Raw genomic sequence first — 14170 nt, 5'->3', positions numbered from 1 at the left:
GAGGGAAGTCCTCATATGTACAGTGCTTAGTGTTTGTATATCACATGAGTAAATACGCTGTATGTTTGGGGACACAGGCTTTTATTGTGTACATTCTAAATGCACTGCCCAGGGCCCCCCTTCCAGAGAAAGAGGACTGAGTTGGATGGTTCCAACTCTTTTTCTAGTTAGAAAAGCTGGAGAAAACATTTGTTAAAAGCACTGAAGGGAATTCCCTGGCGGTCCCGTGGTTAGAACTCCACGCTTCCACTGCTGGGGGCACAGGTTCGATCCCTGGTCGGAGAACTAAGATCCCACATGCCACACAGCGTGGCCAAGAAAAAAAAAGGCACTGAAGAGGTACCAGGGCAGTGGAGAACTGTGGGGGCAAGACTGAGGAGGAAAAAAATCCCAGAGTGACCCCAGTATTGGGAATCTCCTTTCCTTTCCCTGAAGGTGTCTGCTGATTCTAAGAGGGAAGGTTGATAGATTGTGCCAGACTGTGATTCCAAATTTCCAAACTGGCCAAATTTCCAGTTTTACACACTCTTCCAGAGCCTTGCTACTCCTCTATCAAAAGATGGAATCTATTTCCCCTTGGAATTGGATGGGGTAGGCCCATGTAACTGCCTTGACAAACAGAATATGACAGGTATGATACTGTGTGACTTCCAAAACTAGGTTAGAGAAGGCAGTACAGCTCTACGTGGCTCTCCTGGGATGCTGCCCTTGGGACCCCGCTGCTATGTTGTGAGGTAGGTGCTCTGGCTGACAGAACTAAGGTTCCAGTCAACAACCAGCTTCAACTGCCAGACATGTGAGTTGCCAAGCCCTCAGATTCCAGTCCCTAGCTGTCAAGTCACCCCCAAACTTTGAGTCTGCCAGCTGATGCCCTAGACATTGTGGAGCAGACAAACCATCCCTGTTTTATCCTGTTCAAGTTCTCTAAGTGGTGAGAATAACAAATGATTATTTTATAATTTGATTTATATCCCCTTGCAGGATTTTCACAAACTTACATTTACAAATCAGGTGGGGGAAGAAAAAGAAACAGAAACATCTTACCAAGCTTGAGTCTCTCACTCTTTTTAAGCATAGCCCTAGGGGCGTCAAAGAGGGGAAAGCCAGATGTTCCAGGGAGGCCTGCCTTCTCTCTGGGCTTTGGTTTCCTCCTTTGTCTTCCTTCAAGACTTAACGGGGGCAACAAGAAGAAAGGTAATGCCCTCAGTGTTGGATAGGGGCGCTAGGGCATGAAGCCAAAGTGCACTGGAGTACAGAGGCCAGAGGCAGAGAGCCTGGAGGGCCACGAAGGCATTCCCACTGACTGGAGGCAAAGCCTCCATTGAGGGGAGTGGGGAGCCAGGGGTCTCCAGTTTGCAGTTCTTCCTTGACAGAACTGCCAAAAGGAGACATTCCATTCTCCTTTTCTCTTCAGTCCAGAGACCACTCAGAATTGCTCACCACTATCCAGTGGGCAGGGTTTCCAAAGGCTCCTCCTTGACCCCTCCAATCCAATGGCCACATGCCTCTCATTAGTCCTCCAATTCTCACTGTAGTGCAAACCAGGGGCCTTGCTTCAGGATCCCCTGCTCAGAGGGCCTGACTGCAGGTCCAGCTGAGTCATCCCTCCTCTGTCACAACAGCCAAGGAGAAGCTCTAAGACCCCCAAATGTCCAATATGGTTTCAAATCCCAGTCTTGCCACATACTTGCTCCCCCATCCTCGATCCTCTTCTGTAAAATGGGGTGATATTAACTATCTCACAGGGCTGTCTTGTGGAATAAATGAAAACAATGGGAAAGTGCTTAGCATGTTTCGTGTGTATGCGTGTGGGTGTAATGCTTTTCAGTGTGGTTCTTGATGGCTTGGTGCTTATTATGTTTTGTGCCATCTCTCCCCATAATCTTCCTAGGGGCTGTGAGCTTGAGAGGACTTTCCTTGGTAACTGTGGAGACGGGTCTGTAAATATCACTGGAGAAGCTCCCTCTCCAGTACCCCCACAATCAAACACATGGTTCTGCTGAGGTATCTGGAAGGTTCTGCCTCCAGCTTGCTTTTGCTTAGACTGGACTTGCATAGACAAGTGCTCTAAAATGTTTCGACTTTATTTACAACCAGAACCCTGGTTCTCATCCCAGCTCTTCGGGCTTTGCTCTGGGGGAAGAGCTAGATGAGCAATGACACTTCTGCCAGGCCCAGGGCTTGTGGAGATGAGCAGGTGGGTCCCTCACTTCTTCTGGGCTTGAGCCCGGGCCCGCTGAATCTTGTCAGCCGTGGCCCCATCTGTGGCTCCGGTGCAGTGGGACAATACGAGGCTCATCTCTGCCTCACTCCGGTGCTCGATGGCAACGTCTGCAGCCTGAGCCACGTCCCTGGGGTTTCAGCAGGAGGGGAGATGGTATTGCGCTGCCCAAGGGCACAAACCATGCCTCTCATCAGCCCACTGGCTCAGCCACCCAGCACCCTTAGGGCTCTCAGCAGACGCACCCAACAAGAAGCAAGGCCTTGACCTTCTGCTCGGGACCCACGCGGGAAGCATACTTTTTGGCTTCATATTTGTTGTGTTGCTTCATGCAGATTTCCACAAAGGGCTTAGGAGAGGGAGAGGGTGAAGAGGGAAGATAAGGCAGAGCTCTCCTGTTCTCTCTCTTATGAGCAAAGCCCAGTGGATTTATTATCCCAATGTATTTTATATACCCTTCAGTCTGTATAACGCCCCCCCATTCCCACCCAACATACACATACAACAGTTGTGATCTCAACATTCTTTGGGCAGAAACAACCTACCACAAAGATCTGTTAGAGCTTTGAGACCAATTATTTCCACGTGTCCACTCCACCATCCACTGCTACCCACTCACAGCAGGCACCTTCCTGCCCTCCCAGGGCCTGAGTTTTCTCTCATGGCTGCCCTTATCCCACCGACCCACCACACCTCTGAACCGCTTGCCACAGAAAACAAACCCCTCAACATCCTCCACTGCCTCGCATATGTGCCCTCCCTGTGCCCCTCCCCCCCAAACAGGACTTTCCTTCAGGCACGTGGTGTCCCTTGTGGCCCTCCTTGGGGAAAGCAGCTCATTCTCCCTCCCCACAACGTTTGCAGGCAGACTCAGGCCCATCCTCCCATGTGCCTGGCCCAGGAAGCTCCCACTAGCTCTGTGGGAGAGCTGAACAGAGGTGTGAACAGACTGTCTGAGCCTGGCCCTCTCCGCAGTACTACCTCACTGGAGGTGGGGTAGAGGAAGGGCCCCATCTCACCAGATAGCCGATGGGTGATTTCTTGCTCTTAGAAAACTTCTCTAGCTCCTCCCAGTCTTCTAGATCTGCCAGGGCGGTCAGCTTCAGCCACCAGAGCCTGTGGGAAAGTTGGGCATGGAGGTGTTGCAGGAGGGGCAGGGGGTCCTGGGACCTATAGGCAGACCAGGCCCTCACCTACCTCTTATCAGGGATGCGGAAGTCACGTGCCAGCTGCTCCGCGCGCTTGTTTTGGCCGCTGAGGATGAGGGTGGTGACCGTGTCGTGTAGAGACAGGTCTAAGAACCGGCCCCCCAGCTCATCTTCTAGGCGTCGCTGCAGCCGTAGGAGCCGCATTTGATCCTCTGTGGCCTGGGGACAGGGATAAGGCAGGACAGGGATGAGAGAGACAAGGAGGGAAGACCGGGAGGGGAGGAGAGGAGGTTGTTAGAGAAGAACGGGACAAACCTTGGCTGCAAACTCATTCTTGGCCTTGTAGAATGCGTCGGCTGCCGTCTGCAGAGCTGCAACTCGCCCCTCAATACGCTGCAAGGGCAAGAAGGGACACTTGAGTTCATAGCACAGAGGACCTCGGCCCTCCCACCCAGGCTACGGTTTTCTCCCCCATCCCTGTGCCCAGGGTTACCACTGCCAGCCTTGGCCGCTGGACGCACGGCTCTGCTGTCCCTAATGGGAAGACCAGCTCCTCTGGGACCAATCCCCAGCCTGGCCTCATGTCTTCTCAAGCTCTCCCTCCACAGTGAGGACCAAATGGGGTATGTGCCGCATTCAAGGCCTAGACTCCTGGAGAAGGAGCCAGACCAATGGCCCAGCCCGTGGGCCCCACCCGCCCTGCGGCCCTCAGACCTCCTCTGCAGCGTAGCTGGCTCGGATGTGGAAGCTGCCCAGCTCCTGGTGGTTGTCATCCTGATTGTAAAGGTCCTTCAGCGTCTCTAGCTCTTGATGCTTACAGAACTGGGGCCACAGCAGGTGGGCAGTCAGCAAGGCCAACTCAAGGGCTCAGGAGGCTCCACCCCACGCTGCCCCCCTGCACACACCTGTCGGTACAAACTTAAGGCCATGGGCTGGTTCCGAAGAGTCATGAAAAAGTCTCCTCGGTTCAGCTCATTCTTCAGGTGCAGCAGCACCGTGAACACTATGGGACAATAAGGTGGGAAGCGGGTCCAGCCCAGCCCCTTGCTCAGCCCAGGGTCCCCAGCCTTGTCCTCACCCAAACCCTGCTCACCCAGGTCAGTATCCCCACTCTCGATGGCCTTGCTTAGTGCCAGTTTGCTCCTCTTCATCTTTAGGAGAAGGGGAACCTGTTCCCCAGAGCGTGGCTCATATTCCAGCAGCTGTGGGGTGGGGAGGAAGGCACAGAGAGAAGGAGCTGGCCTGGGGACCTCTAACACCCACATCAGAGCATCCAGGGAGGGCTAGGCGCCCAAACCTTGATGGCCAGCTCCGTGCGGCCACAGCCATAGGCTCGTGCAGCAATGTCAGAGTAAGAGACACCAGGTGTGTCCCCCAGCTTCTGGTTAATGGCTCGAGCAACATCCTCGTCAGACACGTCCTTCTGTTGTACCTGCAGAGGGAAGGGGGTGTCACACAAACCTGGCTCTCACCCCTTAACCCCCACCCCCACTGCCTTGATCAGGACCCACCCTTTCAGCTCTACACTTATTTCCTACACCTCACCAGGGCCTGTAAGCCCCTAAATGCCCTTGAACTCTGTCCTATATCCTCACCTTGTAGCAGGCCCAGTGGGCCAGGATTCTGCTGACGCCCTGCACTTCAGGAAGCCGCAGGTACTCACATATCTGAATGGCCAGGGGGTAAAGCCTCCGCAACACAAGCCTGGCAGACAAGGGAGGTGAAGGGCACAAGGGATAAAGTGGGGTAGAAAGAGGGCAGAGTGGTCCCAGCCTATAACTCCAGCCTCCCAGATCCCAAGGAAATGAATCAGGAGCAGTGACCACAAGAGCACACCAGGGGCTGTAATGCCTCCCCACTTACAGCCCTCCTCCCAGCACCCTTGGGCTTGCTGTACCTGTCCAGCAGCACCTGGATGGTGAGCTGCTTGTATCTGTATTTTATTTGGTTAAGGATCCAGCTGGGAGATAAGTCCTATTTGCCCAGGACCTTCAGGAGGCATCTCCATCCCCTTGCCCTTCCACCCCTGGAAGTAAACACCCTGTCAGCACACTTGGGGATACTGGCTATAGGTGAGGGGAATCCCGATGTGATAGTCCCGAATGGCATTGAGTACACGAAGGTCCTGACACATGCGCACAAAGCTGTCGGGTGGAAATCTGTCCAGGAAACACTTTCCAAAGGAGGCCGCCTGAAAAGAGCCAGAGGGCAATAGAGAGCTTCCCTCTCTGCCAGCCCATCCCTGCGCAGCACCCCCTCCCTCCAGCCCTGCCATCCAGCCCAACCCTGAGCAGACTCTTCTGCATGTCTGGCCAGTGCTCATGTCCCGCTGCCTCGATGCACTGCTGCACGGCCTGGGGCAGCTGCCCCAGCTCCTGGATCTCCCGCAGGTACTCATCCGCCTTCTGGCTCTCTTTCTGGGGAGCGGGGAAGGTGCCAGGGACAGTGCGTCATGACCGAGAACACCTCCATGTCTGGCCCCCAACCCCTCTGGACTGTGGTTCAAATGGGCTTGTTTGGAAGGCTGCAGAGGCCGGACCCCAAATCCCCTCAGCCCACTCAGTCCTCCCCGCAAGGTGCCCACACACACCCCTATATCAGCCCACTTGCCTGTGAGGGCCCTGAGACCTCTCAATAGAGCCCTGACTTGTGTCTAGACTGGGGGTTCCCTGCCCCTCCCTATCACCACACGGAGGACACCATGTCTCTTCGATTCACCTGAGCCAGCTCTCTCTAGCCCAGCCCAGCCCAATGTCCTGCCTGGACCCCTGTCTTGACAGGTAGCACTTGGCTGCAGGGGCATGGGCTGGGCCAATTAGGGGAAGGGGAAGGACAGCATCCTGGGGCCCAAGGAGAAGCCCAAGGCTTTACCTCATATTCCTTCTGGGCCTCCAACAGTAGCGCTCCAGGGGCCATTGAGGCAATTTTAAAGATCTCCTCGCTGGCCACTGGGAGGAAATTGATAAGTGGGAAAGGGGGTCAGGAGACCCTCAGCCCTACCTCAGTACCCTGATCCTACTCTGGGGCACTGGCCCAGGGCAGCTGTGGTGCCGAGGAGCCCCTGCCCCAGGTCACCCGGCGCTCTTATGAGGGCCTCACCTGGAACCTCGTGCAAGAACTCATGGGTACTGCGGGAGAAGATGCGGACCCCATCCAGCTCAGGCACCAGGTAGGAGTCCTCATCCAGCACGAACCTGAGCTTGGTCAAGGTTCCTAAGAGCACCCAGAGATGGGGAAGGGCAGGCGACCCTCCTTCCCCCTCCTCACCCCCAGCAGCCCTCCAAGGATACTGGATGCCCTCAGGTGCGTCGCCCACCACCATTAGCCGCCTCTCCCAGCCTACCACAACGGCCCTCTCCTTGCTGCGAGGACGGCTGCACCTGTGGACAGCACCACATACACACATACACACACAGGGACACACAGGATGCCTGGTCCACAGCCATGTCTCCCACATCGCTGCTTGTATCACTTTGCCTTGGGACAACCCTGCACAGGCTTACTGCCGCTTATCCCATTCCTGTGGCTGACCTGTCTGCTTCCCTCTCATCCTGTGCTGTCAACTCCCAGGGGTATCTGGGGCCCACAGGGGACTGGCCCCTCAAATATGCACTGGCAGAGAAGACAAGATGCAAGCTCCACTTGGCTTGGTCAGTAGACAGGATGAACCAACATGTCCCAGGAGACAAGGCTATGTCCACTTCTACCCCCAGGATAACACCCTCATCCTCACCAGACCATCTGCTTCGGGGGAGCCCGGATGTTGCAGTTGAACTCACACAGCTTCTCCTGAAAGGGTGCAGGGAATGTCATGGCCCTGTCTCAGCAGTCACCAGTCTGGTTCAAAAGCCCTTCCCCTACCCACAAGAGATCTTTCCTAGACAAGGCATGGTGCCCCTGTGTTGTCCCAGGATCACACCTTGAGAGATGCTGTCCCCATCCAGATGTACCCTGTGTCTGTGAAGAGCGCCAGGTGTCTGTAGGTGAAGGAGACAGCCATCTGCAGGAAGCTGCTCACTCCTGGAGCTAGGCCAGGTGGTATCTGCGGCAGGGCCGGGGAACACACCAAAGATACTGACTTCTCAGAGCCTCCCACTGCCTCCCCCAGTCCCTCCAGTTCACTCCCACTCAAGGCCCCTCACCACTGCAGAGCAGGCTGCGTGATCCAGGAGGTAAAGATCAGGTCCTACAGCCAGAAGAATGTGTGCCACTCGGTCCTGGCACACTGTGGTCCAGCATGAGGGTGCACTCTGCAGACCTGCGGCCAGGGAAGAGGACAACCTCAGGCTGACCAGAGCCCACAGTTTCTGCCTCTGATGGTCCCATGGACTGCAGGCACATTTGTGGGCAGTGAATGCTGCCTCAGGGGTGTCAGGGCTCACCTGGCACCTCTGGCATCCGGCGGAGTTTGAGGTCGCCCACATTGGCACTGAGGGTGAAGCGGTGAGCCCCTGTGAGGATGGCCACCCCAGAACCAAACTCAGTATGGAAGATCCGGGCATCTAGAACCCGGTTCTGGAGCACCTCCTGGAGAGAGGGGCCGTGGGTTGAGGGAGCCACAGATTCCCAGACTCCATCCCTTTTCCCCAGCCCCCTGGGGCCCCTACATTGCCCATGCTGAAGTGTCTCCGGAAGTCACCATGAAGCCCATAAACCAGCACGACCCCATCTTCCTGCACACAGAGCAGCTCCTCCTCAGCTGACCAGCCCAGGGACACCATGGGCCCACTCTTCCACTGCAGAGGAGAGGGAGGTTCCAGAAGCTGTCCTCGGGATGCAGAACCCTGTCCAGCCCCCAGCCGCAGGGCAGGCAGGGTGCTCACCAGCAGACTGGCCAGAGGCACACCAGAAGCCGAGTAGATCTCGAGAACTGGCCGTGCGCTGGCAGGCTTCTCCTTCCGCCCAGGGTTCCTCAGCAGCGCTGTGGTTTGAGAAGAAACCTTCTGTCCTAGCTGCCCAGGCCCACCCCATGCGAAGCAGGCCTTACGAGCTAGCTCCCTAGGCCCGCCCCACATGCGGCAGGCCTCCTGAGAACCAGAATTAAAAGCATCTCAGTAGGGTGGAGTGGGGGTGGGTAGCATATGCCAGCAAGAACCACCCAACAGCAAGGACCCCAGGAATCAAGGACCCTGAGTTCATCCCGCAGTCCCAGAGCATGCAGTGCCAGAGGGGCGACTTACCAATGGGGCCCCCATAGGGCGCGGCGGCCACCAGGCAGTCCCTCAGTTCCTCCTTCAGGTCCCAGTCCATGCTATACAGCTCATATTTCCTGCCCACACAGTGACAAACAGAGATTAGACTCGTCATGACCCTACATCCAGACGGGCTGAGCCCCAGAGGAGCCCCTAATGCCTCCATCTGTTCCCCTGCGAGGGGCAGGGAGGGGTGATGACTAGAAACAGCTAGGCCAGCTGACCACATGCATGCTTAGGGATAGCAGGTGAGGGAGCAGAGGGTGTTTGGAGGGCAGGCTGTGTGGCCAATATCCAGGGCACAGAGTGAGGCGGGACTAGGGTGGGGTGGTTGGCTTGAGCCTGCATTAGCAGGAAATAAGACCCTCCAGGAGGGCCTCTCAGGATAGACAGCCTTTCTTCTATTTCTGGTTCTTAACACTGAATCTGGTTATGGGCTTTATACCCAGGGGTCCAGCTCAACGCCTGTTGCTAATGAACTCAGTTTTAGAGGTACTGAGTGAGCAGTACCTGAAAGAAATCCAAGAGGAGCTCTTTAGTAAGCCTAGAGCTAGGGAGAGTCCTGGGCTGCAAATGCCAATATATGAATGCTTGACTCACAGGAGGTAACTGAACTTACAAACTGGCAAACTGGCACAAGATGACTGCAATCTGAGATATGCATGGATCACCAAGAGACGTGCTGCATGGGAAGACAGAGGAGGCTTGAGGCATGCCATCATTTGAAGGCTGGAGGTGGGGAAAAGGGGACAGAGAAGGAGTGGACACTACACCAGGATACCAAGAGAAGACAATGTTCAAGAAGGAGGGTGTTTCGGCTAGTATCATTTCAGGAAACTTCCCGTTAAAGATCAGGAAGATGTCCATCATTTCTTTCTATTGACATTCTTCTCGGCATTCTAGCCAAAATAATTTAAGAAAAAAAAAACCCAGAGGTTTCCATTTTGAATAAGGAATGAGGTTGCTACTATTTATTTACAAATAACGAGATAGTCTACTTAGAATATCCAAAGCAGTCTATGGAACAATGAAAGAAAGAGCTCAGTAAGTGATCAACAAAAATCAATATATTTTTTTCTATACCAATTAGTTTTCTATACCATAGCAAGAACTAATAAGAAATATAACTTTTAAAAAGATCCTAATCTTGATAGCAATAAAACTATGATACCGAAGAATAAACCTAATAAACATTTTTTGCAAAATCAAATCAGTTTACTCAAGGATATAGAATACACGAAGAAATATTCTAAAGGATCTATAAATGCACGAGAATTCCAATAAAAATCAGCCCAATTTTTTGGTGGGTAGGGAAGCACAAACTGATTCTACAGTTCATCTGGGGGGGCAAAAAAGGTCATCTGAAAGAGAAAATACTGGATAATATTTAAGAACATTTGAAAACATGAGAACAGATATATATATCAGATATCGAATACACTTAAAAACTAAAGTTAAGGACTTCCCTAGTGGCACAGTGGTTAAGAATCCGCCTGCCAACGCAGGGGACACGGGTTCGATCCCTGGTTCGGGAAGATCCCACATGCCACGGAGTAACTAAGCCCACGCACCACAACTACTGAGCCTGCGCTCTAGAGCCTGCGAGCCACAACTACTGAGCCCGTGTGCCACAACTACCGAGCCCATGTGTCGCAACTACTGAGCCCGTGTGCCGCAACTACTGAAGCTCGCGTGCCTAGAGCCCGTGCTCTGCAACAAGAGAAGCCACCGCAACAAAGAGTAGCCCCTGCTCGCCACAACTAGAGAAAGCCCGTGCGCAGCAATGAAGACCCAGTGCAGCCAAAAATAAATAAAATTAAAAAGAAAAAAAACTAAAGTTAATTAAAACTTGCTTTGGCACAGGACTAAGCAAACAGATCAATGGAAGAGAAGATAGTCCAGAAAAAGACCTGGGAATAGAGTATGTAATAAAGATGGCATTTCAAACTGGTGCAAATTGATACTTGAAATGAGAAAATGGGCCATATGAGAAGTATCACAATAAATGCTATTTCATTACTTAATCTCTATATAATAAAATATTTTCCAGATAGAATTCAAGATTTAACTGTTTTAAAAAAAGTCATATCAGAACAAATCTTGCTTATTTTTACAATCTCAAAGTAGAAAAAAAATTCCTAAACATGATATAAAGCCTGGAAGTCACTAAGAAAAATAACAAGTGGGTCTAAATAAAAATTAAGAACTTCTGTGTACTTCTATATAAAAGGTGTAAAAACAATACATATTTATATTTGCTTCTATTTGAAAAAAGAAACTACAAAGTCTCTAAGAATCTAGTAACAGTGGTTACTTGCAGGTGAGGGGTGGAATCAGTTGAAGAGGAGCAGGGATGGGAATGAGACTGAGTTTTTAAACCACAGTAACAGCTATTTATGAAAAAATTAGCATTAAAAATTTTTTATACAGTAAATAAATCCACCAAAAACAAACTAGGAAGACAAACTATGAAAAGGGAAAAAAATGTAACACATGTGAGAAAGGAATACTGTTCTTAAAAATACAAAAAGCTCTAATTAGGGCTTCCTTGGTGGCGCAGTGGTAAAGAATCCGCCTGACAATGCAGGGGACACGGGTTTGAGCCCCGGTAGAGGAGGATCCCACATGCTGTGGAGCAACTAAGCCCATGCGCCACAACTACTGAGTCTGCGCTCTAGAGCCTGTGAGCCACAACTACTGAGCTCGCGTCCTACACTGAAGCCCACGCGCCTACAGCCCGTGCTCCCCAACAAGAGAAGCCACCACAATGAGAAGCCCGCGCACCACGACGAAGAGTAGCCCCCGCTCGCCCCAACTAGAGAAAGCCCACGCGCAGCAACGGAGACCCAATGCAGCCAAAAATAAATAAATAAAAACAAAAATACTTTTTAAAAAAAGCTCTAATTACTTGTAAAAAAAAATGAAAAGAAAAGTAAAAGAAAAATGGTCAAGGGCTATATCATAACTATGTGAAAATATTTAAAAACAAAACATAAAAAACTTGAGAAAAATGTAAGCTAATATTTTCATAATGTGAACTATGGAAACGTCTTTCAGAGTAAGACACAAAACCCAGAAATTACAAAGGAAAAGACTGATAGACTTTATCACATAAAACTTAACATATGTATGTTAAACATTAATACATAAAAGTCAAGTGACTACTGTGAAAAAATCTGTAACATTTGTAACAAAGGGTTATCAGGGAGAACGCGTAAAGAGCTCCTTTACAAATCAGTAGAGACAAAATAGAAAAATAGTCAAAGGATATGAATAGACATACTTAACAACTAGGTAATTATGAATTTAAAAATTATTTTTATGTTTTGGCCATCTGAATGGCAAAAAATTAAGAGGTTAATAAATAACATGGAATATTGCTGAAGATGTGGAAAAATGAACATTTTCCTACATATTGGTGGGAGTGTAAAATGGTTCAACCCTTATGGAAGAGAATGAAGCACTTATGTATCCAATTTTTAAATGTGTATGCACTCTAACTTAGCAATTTCCTTCCAAGAGTCTAACCTATGAAACTACTTGCACAAGTACACAAAGGTATGAATTCACTGCAGCACTGTTTAAAATGGTTTCTAAAAATCCTGGAAAAATCTCCTTAAATGCCCATTAAAATGAGACTGGTTAAATAAACTACTTATGCCCATTTTGGGGAATATTATGTGCCTATTAACAAAGTGACTGGGTATGTTGACATGAAGTGGCCTCTAAGATATATTGTTAAGTAAAAAAAAAAGGCAAGCTGCAGTGCAGTATGAACCATATGAATCCACTTACACAATAAAAAACTGAGCACATATTTTTACAAGCATATTTACATATAATCATATGTATGTGTGTAAATACATTGAGGAACTCTCATAGGCCTCCACACTGAGCCAGCGTGGAGAAACAGTGGTTACCTTTGGAGAGGGTGGTGAATGGGGGAGGGGAATAGGGAGGCTGACAATTTGTAGGCTATATACTTCTGCATTATTTGAATTTTTCAACCCCATGTGCATTTCTTTTGACCTTTTGTTACTAAAATCCTTAGATGAAATCTGATGGGAAGATAGATATCCAAACAGACCTAGCATGCCAGTTATCAATTCACTGACAAACAGCTCCAAATTCACTCTTCCATACGTGTTTTGTGATAAGAGACAGTATTCTTTTAAGAATTTCTCCTTCACAGTGAGCCTGATGTTGAGCCTCCTCAGTAGAGGGCGCTGGAGGAACACTGCACGAGGAAGAGGCTTCTCCTGCTGCTTCCAGCAGGGCAGTCACCCAGCAGCCAGGGTGTGAGGACATCTGGTGGTGCTCTGACCAGCCATACAGCAACCTCCAAGGCTTGCCCAGACTGGCTCCCTGGACAGACACGGCATTCCAGGCCTCCTGCCTACACCAGGCCCTACTCCCTCTGCATGCCAAGATGCCTGGCCACTCTCTGCCCTGCCTGTAGCCTTGAGTGTTTCCACTGACCCCCTCTGCACAACCATGCACCCAATCACTGGCTGTGGCTTGCCTTACAGACACTAAGTGCTCCAGGCTGCCGGCATCAGCTCCCCAACTCCCTCTGCACGCCCACACCACTGACCCCTAGTTGCAGCTCACCTGTGCCCCCTACCCGCTGAACCCCAGAGGGTTGCTTCTTGCTGGCCAAGCAACTGTGGACCAGCTCTGGCCCAGGGAAACCAGTAAACTTCACTGCCATCCGGTGGGCTGCAACTGTATTTTCTCTGAGGCCTGAAATGAACCCCAGCCTGGGGAAGGTCCCTCCTTCCAAGTTTGTCGTTTCTTGAGTACTCTCCCTCAGCCCTAGGCTACCATATAAAAATTTCTCACATCTTATAGTTACTCTTTATGACAGCTTAATAATTCCTTACATTTATTAAACTGGCCCGGTTTACATCTCCTGACTGGACCCAGACTAATTGGTGCAGGGAGTGGCCCCAGGAGACAGACCCCTAAAGATTGGATTTGAGGACTGGTTTGGCCATGTGCTTGGGCTTGGGTGCAGTGCCGTGTTCCCTGACAATGCAAAATGGATGCTAGTAACCCACTGCGTGCAGCAGCATCACAATTAACCAAACCTGTAGTTCAGTGTAGTGAAATGCCAAGTCAAACACGTGCTTGACTGTATGGCAATAACGATGATTATAAAGGCTGTGGTGTGGATGGGTTATTTTGAGGGCACTTGAACATTTACAAAGAGAAAATGACAAGGTTAGGTCCATTAACTTTCAGCTGCAGTCATGGTCTGAGAAGCAGAAAGCTTCTGTAACAGCCTAACAGAATCTTTTATTTCTTGTAGTCACACAGCTGCTACTGGTGAAAATCAAAGACAGAGTTTAATTGTATGGGTTGTTAAACAATGACAGTTAAATTCTCTAGCACATGTGAAAGTTAGGGCACTAATTAGAAAAGAAACGAATCCTGAAACTTGGAAGGGAGATAACTGGTTAGACCCAGATGAAACTGACAATCTTGAGCCCCCAAGTCATTCTGAGTCTTCCTCACCAGTGGAAGTAGCTTGCCCTCCTGTGTCCGAGGAGACTCGCCTTCCTCTACTTGAAAACCCTGTTATGCTCTCACTTGAGATAGATGTCTTG

The 14170-nt window shown here is 50.5% G+C and overlaps 1 protein-coding gene across 5 annotated transcripts in view; it reads right to left on the bottom strand.

Moving 5' to 3' along the window:
- VPS16 (VPS16 core subunit of CORVET and HOPS complexes) overlaps positions 1-14170 on the bottom strand; it is a 24623-nt gene continuing 10453 nt past the window's right edge. Inside the window, exons 2-25 of one of the 5 annotated variants that reach the window (XM_036825593.1) lie at positions 9181-9243; positions 8550-8638; positions 8193-8290; positions 7977-8105; positions 7752-7896; positions 7512-7627; positions 7289-7411; positions 7103-7158; positions 6660-6749; positions 6469-6563; positions 6241-6317; positions 5655-5786; positions 5433-5560; positions 5267-5302; positions 4965-5073; positions 4667-4801; positions 4463-4571; positions 4275-4372; positions 4084-4191; positions 3685-3762; positions 3419-3588; positions 3241-3337; positions 2467-2570; positions 2-2351 (exon numbers count right to left, since the gene is read on the bottom strand). In XM_036825593.1, coding sequence (XP_036681488.1) covers positions 2207-2351; positions 2467-2570; positions 3241-3337; positions 3419-3588; positions 3685-3762; positions 4084-4191; positions 4275-4372; positions 4463-4571; positions 4667-4801; positions 4965-5073; positions 5267-5302; positions 5433-5560; positions 5655-5786; positions 6241-6317; positions 6469-6563; positions 6660-6749; positions 7103-7158; positions 7289-7411; positions 7512-7627; positions 7752-7896; positions 7977-8105; positions 8193-8290; positions 8550-8638; positions 9181-9243 — 2530 coding nt within the window. In that variant the 3' untranslated portion in view covers positions 2-2206. Of the gene's footprint in view, positions 2352-2466; positions 2571-3240; positions 3338-3418; positions 3589-3684; positions 3763-4083; positions 4192-4274; positions 4373-4462; positions 4572-4666; positions 4802-4964; positions 5074-5266; positions 5303-5432; positions 5561-5654; positions 5787-6240; positions 6318-6468; positions 6564-6659; positions 6750-7102; positions 7159-7288; positions 7412-7511; positions 7628-7751; positions 7897-7976; positions 8106-8192; positions 8291-8549; positions 8639-9180; positions 9291-14170 lie in introns of those variants that run through there. The other 4 variants (XM_036825595.1, XM_036825592.1, XM_036825597.1 and 1 more) reach the window with 4 other exon arrangements.

Source organism: Balaenoptera musculus, chromosome 15 (assembly GCF_009873245.2).
Source record: "Balaenoptera musculus isolate JJ_BM4_2016_0621 chromosome 15, mBalMus1.pri.v3, whole genome shotgun sequence".
NCBI classification, from domain to species: Eukaryota; Metazoa; Chordata; class Mammalia; order Artiodactyla; family Balaenopteridae; genus Balaenoptera; species Balaenoptera musculus.
Note: the sequence above shows the minus strand (reverse complement) of the source record. Positions and strands in the feature narration are given on the sequence as shown.